The sequence below is a fragment of the Amblyraja radiata genome, chromosome 34, assembly GCF_010909765.2.
Source record: "Amblyraja radiata isolate CabotCenter1 chromosome 34, sAmbRad1.1.pri, whole genome shotgun sequence".
Taxonomy (NCBI): Eukaryota; Metazoa; Chordata; class Chondrichthyes; order Rajiformes; family Rajidae; genus Amblyraja; species Amblyraja radiata.
In genome coordinates, this window is record NC_045989.1 from 9,918,339 (window position 1) to 9,927,527 (window position 9,189).

A 9,189-nucleotide genomic window follows, 5' to 3' on the forward strand; every position below is an offset into this window, starting at 1 on the left:
AGCATAGACTCGGTGGGGCTGAATGGCCTGTTTCTGTGTAGCATGGGTCTATGATTCTGATGGGTGGGGACTGACCAGCTGTGAAAACCATTCTGTTGCACGGCTGGTCAGATGCCGGAGGAATCTCTGGCCTTCCTCTGGGATGGACCCCTGGGACCATGCTGCAAGGCAGCTACCACCTGTGATATACAGAAGACCTGCCCCATTAACACACTGTACATTGGCGAGTGATAAAACTGAGGAATCACACATAGTGCGTTCCAACTTTTACGTAGATCAACCCAAATAGTCCTACTCCCTGTTTTTGCGCCAAACTTAGCTTTAAATCCAATTCCCTTCTGAAAGCCACTTTATATCCTGACCCTACTGGACACAGCAGACACAAAGGGGGTGGGGGGTGGACACACATAGCAGAGCTTAATTTTGATTAGATTATTGCCACGTGTACCATGGTACAGTGAAAAGCTTTTGTTGCCTGCCATCCAGTCAATGAAAAGACAATACATGATTAGTAAACAGTGTGGCAGTGTGTCTGGAGTGATGGTGGAGGCAGCGTTTATGAAGGGTACACTTGGTGAGGGCTAGTACATTCTGGAGGGCACACACAGTGCAGGGTACAGACAATATGATGGTGAACACTGGGCAGTACACAGCAATGCTTGTTAAGTTATTTAAGTGCAATGAGCATATTTGCTGGTTCTGTAATACTCCGAGTTGTTTCTCTTGGGTTGCCCTGTATTTACACAGCTGAGGTGGTGGAGTATAATATCTCTCTTGGAAGTATATCTGTCAACTTCCATGTAAGACACAGATGCCAAGCAGCAACTTTTTGTGGGATGTCTACGTTGCTCTCAGTCAGTAAGCCACGGGTGTAGACAATGCCGCAGGACCCAGTTCTGACCAGGGCTGTGGAAATTACGCAGAGAATTTGAGTTAGGCTATGTCTGAATGGTAATCGTTGACTACAGCTCAGCCGACAACTCCATAATTCTGAATAAGGTCATCTCTAAACTCCTGGACCTTGACCTTGGGTCCTCCATCTGTAACTGGCTTCAGGACTTCATGACTGGTAGAACTCAGTCGGTTAGAATGGGTCAGAACATTCCCTCCACGCTGTCCTTCAACACTGGTGCTCCTCAGGGTTGGGTGCTCAGTCCCCTGCTCCACCCCCTGTACACCCATGGCTGTGTGGCCAACTAGAGTGCCTACCCTGCCGTTAGATTCACTGATGTTGCCACTGTTGTCAGCTGGATCAACAATGATGAAACAGAGTACAGGAAAGAGATCAGGAACCTTGTATCGAGGTGTCAAAACAACCTAGCCCTTAACATCAGCAAGATGAAAGATTTGGTTGTTGATTAGGAATCAAGGGGGTGAACACCCCATCAATAGAGGTGCTGTAGAGATGTTGACAAGTTCATCTTCTGAGGTATCCTTATCACCAGCAACCTAATCTAGTCCTTTCACACTGATGCTGAAATCAATGCACCCTAGCTTACTGACTTTTTCGTGTGTTTACTTTCTTAGGCGACTGAGAAGATTAGGCAAGGTTACGAGAATGCTCTCAAACTTCTATAGATGTGCCATAGAAGGTACAAAGTGCTGGAGTAACTCATTGGGTCAGACAGCTTCCCTGGAGAACACTGATGGACGCTGTTTTGGTTCTTCATTCTGAAAGGGGTCTCAACCCAAAATGTCACATATCCATGTTCTCCAGGGAAACTGCCTGACCTGCTGAGTGACTCCAGCACTTTGTGTTCTTTTGTGCATTCGCCAGCGTCTGCAGTTCTTTGTTTCTGCTACAGAAGGTGTTTCAACAAGGCGCAGCTCAGCTTGGTATAGCAACTGCTCTGCTCTTTGGCCGTCTGAACCAGCAGAGAGTGGAGAACACAGCCCAGTCCATCACAGGCTCACTGCTTCCTCCCATCCAGTCCATCTTCACAGTGTGTTGCATCAGGAAGGCTGGATGTGTCGTCAGGGATTCCTGCCACCCTGGTCATTCCCTTTTCTTTCTTCTACCTTTCGGAAGAAGATACAGGAGCTCGAAAGCGTGTGTGTCCAGACTTAAGAACAGTTTCTTCCCCACTGTTATATGAATCCTGAACCAATCCCCTTTATCACACCCCCTTCCCAAAGGTGTTGCCACACACTCCAACTCTTAACTCTGCCTCATTCAGTTATTCTATTGTTGCAGTTCAGAAGTTTCTCTTTATGTTTGCGTAACCTCAGACTGCACTACAAACTTTGCACTGCCCTGCTGTTTTGCACTCATTGTATCAACCACTCTCTGTGTGAAAGGATTTCTTCTCGGATCTCCTTCCCACCTCCTCCTCCTCACCTTTAACCTCTACCCTCTTGTCCTAGACACTCCCCACCAAGGGGAAATGATTCTTGCTTTCTATTTAGAAACATAGAAACATAGAAAATAGGTGCAGGAGGAGGCCATTCGGCCCTTCGAGCCAGCACTGCCATTCATTGTGATCATGGCTGATCGTCCCAAATCAATAACCCCGTGCCTGCCTTCTCCCCATATCCCTTGATTCCCCTAGCCCCTAGAGCCCTATCTAACTCTCTCTTAAATCCATCCAGTGATTTGGCCTCCACTGCCCTCTGTGGCAGGGAATTCCACAAATTCACAATGTTTTTTCTCACCTCAGTCTTAAATGGCCTCCCCTTTATTCTAAGACTGTGGCCCCTGGTTCTGGACTCGCCCAACATTGGGAACATTTTTCCTGCATCTAGCTTGTCCAGTCCTTTGATAATTTTATATGTTTCTATAAGATCCATGTACCATCCATTTCTGTCAAGTGGGCTATTGTGTCCTGCTTGGTGCCAAACTGCTTCTTGGTGAAAGTGCAGTCATCCAGAAATGTGGTGAGTGTCCCATCATCAATATTAAATCAAATGGTAAATGAAGGGAAATCTCTTACCCAGAGAGTGGTGAGAATGTGGTTAAGAACTCTACACCTATAAGAACTGGGCCTTGAAAATGGTGCCAAATCTGGTTAGTGATTATGTATCATCCTACTGGTACTGATCTATATACAAACATGAATTCCACCGTACCTTGGGACAAATAAAGTACCATTGCACTTCTTCTCATTGGGAATTGAGGTGATGATGAGATATGAGAAGCAGCTGCACTGTCACAAACAAAAGAAAGATTCTGAAGAATACTTTAATGGGTCAAGATGTACAATGTGGTGGATATTTCTTTTTAGACCCAAGTAACTGTACGGATAGTAAACACTCAACCGATCAGACAGCTTCAATGGGAAGAGAAATAGGTTAATGTTTCAGGTAGACCTTTGTCAGAATAGTACAGTGCAAGGGCGGTACAGGTATAACACAAGAACAGTATAACCCCAGAGTATTAGAGGGTGCGGGGTTTTACATGGGATGAGCTGCCAGAGGAGGTAGATGTGGCAGGTTTAATAACAATATTTAAAAGGCACTTGGATGGGTACATGGATAGGAAAGGTTTAGAGGGATACTGACCAAATGCGGGCACGTGGGACTAGCTTCGAAAGGGGTTTAGTAGAGCCGAGACCGAGAGTTGGTCCAATGATGTTTATTACAAACGGTAACAAAGACCAACGCGAGTCTATCAGACAGCTAAATAAACGATGCTGCATCCACAAGTGTGGAGCTCGACTGAATGAAAATGACAGAAAGCGCGCAAAACACGCTCCCCGCGCCCACGTGACTGGAGTAGCCAATCCGAGCGTTTGACTACCCCGGCACCAGTAGGTGCCACTACAGGTGTATCTTGGCCAGCATGAATGAGTTGGGCTGAAGGGCCCGTTTCCGTGCTGTATGACTCTATAACTCTCTGCTGAACTAACTCAGCAGATCAGGCAGTATTTGTGGAGGAAATGGATAGGTGACGTTTCGCCCCCCCCCCCCCCCCCCACTCTTTTCCTGCGTGACCCAAGTTCTTCTTGCTCAGGATTCTAGCACCTGTAGTTCCTTGTTTCCCCACCAGGACAGTATGAACAGATTGGGTCAATGGCCTGTTTGTGTGGTGCATGTGAGCACAGCTCTGTGTGACCTGTATTCTCTCCTGCTGTGTCTCAGGCTCCTGGTCGGCGCGCCGTGGGCTGGCGTTGGAAAGCAGAAGACCGGCGATGTGTACAGGTGTCCAGTGAAGAACCAGACGAGCTATGGCTGTGGCAAACTGAACCTAGGTATTGTATGTGTCATCAGGTCAGAGGGGTTTTATTTCACAAAGGGAGGGGGGCCGGTTGGGGTTGAGAAAAGAAAATCCCTCATCCACACCTGATTCTGTATCACTGAGTTGTAGCAACAACTGATTGCTAGGAGTGGGCCGGTAAGAGGGTGAACCGGGGTAATGCCTCCAGTAGGAGGCGCCCCCGGGACACAAGGATGGCCGGGCATGGAGAGGAGAGGGATGTCAGTTGGTGGGAACTGCTCCAGTACATCGAGCATGCGGGACGATCCTGCACTTTGGACTTTTAACGATGGCGCCAAAATTGTGACGCCTACATGTGTAATATAGAAAATAGGTGTGGGAGTGGGCCATTTGGCCCTTCGAGCCAGCATCGCCATCCAATATGATCATGGCTGATCATCCAAAATCAGTACCCCATTCCTGCTTTCTCCCCATATCCCTTGATTCCCTCAGCCCGAAGAGCTAAATGAATCTAAAGGGCCTGTCCCACTTTCCGAACCTAATTCACAACCTTTTTTACTCGTGGACATTTTTCATCAGGCTAGAAAAACGCCCCGACCTACTTGATGCCACGAGTACCTACGATTGCCTACAGTTTTGGTCTCCTAATCTGAGGAAAGACATTCTTGCCATAGGGGGAGTATAGAGAAGGTTCACCGGACTGATTCCTGGAATGGCAGGACTTTCATATGAAGAAAGACTGGATAGACTCGGCTTGTACACGCTAGAATTTAGAAGATTGAGGGGGGATCTTATAGAAACTTACAAAATTCTTAAGGGTTTGGACAGGCTAGATGCAGGAAGATTGTTCCCGATGTTGGGGAAGACCAGAACAAGGGGTCACAGTTTAAAGACAAGGGGAAAGTCTTTTAGGACCGAGATGAGAAAAACATTTTTCACCCAGAGAGTGGTGAATCTGTGGAATTCTCTGCCACAGAAGGTAGTTGAGGCCAGTTCATTGGCTATATTTAAGAGGGCGTTAGATGTGGCCCTTGCGGCTAAAGGGATCAGGGGGTATGGAGAGAAGGCAGGTACAGGATACTGAGTTGGATGATCAGCCATGATCATATTGAATGGCTCGAAAGGCCGAATGGCCTACTCCTGCACCTATTTTCTATGTTTCTATGACTAGCATCACGACCTACCTACGACCTCCTACGACCTTGTGACGACCATGCTGCGAGTATGAGTCAAGGGCAAACTCGGCAGAGGTCATGAATTAGGTCGTGAAAGTGGGACAGGCCCTTAACTCTCTCTATTGAAAACGATATAAGCAAAAGGACTTTCTCTGTGCAGTTTCAAGTGACAAGTAAAGAATCATGGAGTCACTGAAGGAAAGTGAACATTAATTCATAGGAATTACTGATTCGACACAGCCACTTAACTGGAGTGTTAATGTTTATATCAATCTTATTGTTATTCATTCACAGGCGAGGAATCTTGAAACGGAGTGGTTTGCTGGACTACTGTATTTTCAAGTGCAGATCAGAGCTAATGACACTGTTGAATGTTTCAAGTTATGCACAGGCTAGACTCTAAATACACCAGACTTCCTCCCGTAAAGCTAATGGGGATTTTACTGTAATTCAATAGTTTCTTAGTCACTGTTAGTCACTTAGTCTCTCAATCCCAGAATTTATTTATTTTAATTTAAATTCCAACGCTGATGTACTGGGATTTAAGTCCATCAGATCACTGATCCAACTCTCTAGATTGCTAACTTCTTAAGCAGGCTACTGTACCAGGAGGGACCCAGTGTAAATGGCAGGATATTAATACGTCTGAAAAAACCTCGATCCCCTTTTCTGTACTGTCCGTCTGGGCCACAGGGCCACAGAGGAGCTGGAAGTCTGACTGCAACCTCTGTGCAGCTGCTATACCTGTACGAAGGAACTGCAGATGCTGGTTTAAACCGAAGACAGACACAAAAATCTGGAGTAACTCAGCGGGTCAGACAGCATCTCTGGAGAAAAGGAATAGATGGTGTTTCGGGTCGAGACCTGAAGGAGTGTGAAGAAGGGTTTCGGCCCGAAGCGTCAACTATTCCTTCTCTCCAGAGATGCAGTCTCTGAGTTACTGCAGCTTTTTGTGTCTAGCTTCAGCTGTTAAACATGACTCAGTGCAACCTTCCACCATTGAACAGCCTTCCTACAGTGCCGACCCAGCAATGAGCAACGATCACTTCATAGATGTGTGAACTTTGTAACGCAACCCATCACATTTACAGCACTAATATTAAACTTCAGGTGGCCACTTCTCTTAGCTCACTACATTCTTTTGAAATATGATGAGGTTTTCCACCATTAGATACTTCAAGCACTGAGAACCAATTGTCATCTTTTCTCAACTCTGGTCTAATCCTTCTATCAATTAATTTAAATCTATGCCCCTAGTTACTGAACAGTCTATGAGGTGCAGCAGTCTTTGTGTTCTTCCGGTCTAAGTCCATCATAAGTTTATATACTTGAATTAAATCTCCCGCCGTCTCCTTTGCCTCATAGAAATCAACCCCAGTCGAGCCACAGACCTCCCATACCTTCCCCAGACCCGTAACACCTCCGTTAGTCCTCTGTAACCACTCTTGTGCTGTCCCACCACTTCTGCAGTGCGGTGGCCAGAACTGTGCACAGTGCCCCACTTGTCTAAACCACTCTTGCAGAAGCTTGATAGACACAAAGAACTGGAGTAACTCAGCAGGTCAGGAGGCATCTCTGGAGAAAATGGATGGGTGACGTTTCGGGTTGGGACCCTTCTCAGACTGCCTGCTCTATTATTCTGCTGAACCTCCCTGCTCTGTTATTCTGTGCCTTGTTCATTGAAGACAAACTATCTTAACCACCTTGCCCACCAGTCAATAGGTGCAGGAGTAGGCCTTTCGGCCTTTCGAGCCAGCACCGCCATTCACTGTGATCATGGCTGATCATCCAGAATCAGTACCCCGTTCCAGCCTTCTCCCCATATCCCCTGACTCCGCTATCTTTAAGAGCTCTATCTAGCTCTCTCTTGAAAGCATCCAGAGAATTGGCCTCCACAGATTCACAAGGTTTTCCTCATCTCCGTTCTAATTGGCTTACCCCTTATTCTTAAACTGTGGCCCCTGGTTCTGGACTCCCCCAACAACGGGAACAAGTTTCCTGCCTCTAGCGTGTCCAAACCCTTAATAATCTTATATGTTTCAATAAGATCCCCTCTCATCCTTCTAAATTCCAGAGTATACAAGCCCAGCTGCTCCATTCTATCAACATATGACAGTCCCGCCATCCCAGGAATTAACCTCGTGAACCTACGCTGCACTCCCTCAAAAGCAAGAATGTCCTTCCTCAAATTATGGGACCAAAACTGCACACAATACTCCAGGTGTGGTCTCACTAGTGCTCTGTACAACTGCCACCCAGTGGGATCTGTGGACCTGCCCGCCCAGATCTCTCTATTTCTCTACACGCCTGAGTAACGCACTAGTTGGTGTGTACACCCTCATCTACTTTCTTCTCCACACATCTTTTAATGTACACTTTCTTTCACCAGCTTTGTGCTCACCAATCCAATCCTCCTTTCTGGAGCTTGGAACTTTTTTTTTCTTCCTATCAATAACACTACCGTTTTTAACAGACATTTCTTGTGATCCCTGCACTTGTGATCGGACTTCACTGGCTTTACCTTTGCACTATACGTTATTCCCTTATCATGTATCTGTACACAGTAAATGGCTCGATTGTAATCATGTATTGCCTTTCTGCAGACTGGTTAGCATGCAACAAAAGCTTTTCACTGTACCTTGGTACACAAGACAATAAACTGAACTACATTTAAGCCCACACTCCACACACAAACAGCAAGGGTGCTCATACTGTGCATTGCATAGCCTGTTGTACAGAGCACACTGATCATCCAGATTCCTGGCAACCTTTCCGCATTTAGGATCCTTTAGTACGATGCACATTGTTCTGAGAAAGTACATTGGACAACACAATAAATCATGCTTCTGGCCGCATGTACATCTTAAGAATATTAAAGTACATTTATTTCACAATTTTGGTTCAAAATCTAATTAAGTGGGTGCGTTAAGCTAATGTCTGAGTCAGAAGCAATAACTCGCCACAACTCAGGATTAAGATGGTGCAAAGAAAGTTCAAATGAATAATCAACATGAGAAGCTGGTTTAACGTAATCCACTGCTTGTTTAATCTACTGGTGTTTTGTTCACCCAAGGAAGGGTATCCCTCCCCTACGTATCAGAGCACAAAGACAAAATGCGGCTTGGGATGACTTTGACCAGTAACCCCCAGGATCACTCCTTTGTGGTAAGGCTGGCGTTTCTTTTTAAACTTTGTTATAGTTCATTTATGTTGATGCTTTAGGATTGATGTTGTATGATGGGGGCAGTTTGAGCAGAATGGGTTTCTGTTCTCTGGAGTTTATGAGAGTTAATGTCTTTGAAACATTTCTAATGGGCCTAGTCAGAGAGGGCAGCAGGGTGGTACAGCGGTAGAGCTGCTGCCTTACAACCCCAGGGACCCGGGTTCGATCCTAACTATGGGTGCTGCCTGTACGGAGTTTGTACGTTCTCACCATGACCTGCGTGGGTTTTCTTCGGGAGCTCCGGTTTCCTCCCACACTCTAAAGATGTTCCGGTTTGTGGGTTAATTGGCTTCGGTAAAGATTGTAAATTGCCCCTCGAGTAATAATACTAGTGTATGGGGATCGCTGATCAGTGCAGACTCGGTGGGCCAAAGGGCCTGTTTCCACACTGTATCTCTAAACTAAACTGAAGTGAGAGCAAGTGGGTTTTCCAGGCACCAAAATCAGATTATCTACCTCCCTCCTGTATTCGATTCACCATTACCCGTTATTTGTCTAGCAACGATGGTATCATCAGTGAATTTAAAGATGGCATTGGAACTATGTCTATCTACACAGCCATGGGTATAGAGAGAGTAGAGCAGGGGGCTGAGCCCACAGCCTTGTGGTGCCCTGGTGCTAGTAGTCAGCGATGAGGA

At 46.2% G+C, this 9,189-nt stretch overlaps 1 protein-coding gene across 1 annotated transcript in view; it reads left to right on the forward strand.

Moving 5' to 3' along the window:
• itga11 (integrin subunit alpha 11) overlaps positions 1-9,189 on the forward strand; it is a 132,810-nt gene that overhangs the window by 42,955 nt on the left and 80,666 nt on the right. Inside the window, exons 3-4 of the mRNA XM_033050054.1 lie at positions 4,078-4,187; positions 8,402-8,493. Coding sequence (XP_032905945.1) covers positions 4,078-4,187; positions 8,402-8,493 — 202 coding nt within the window. The remainder of the gene's footprint in view (positions 1-4,077; positions 4,188-8,401; positions 8,494-9,189) is intronic.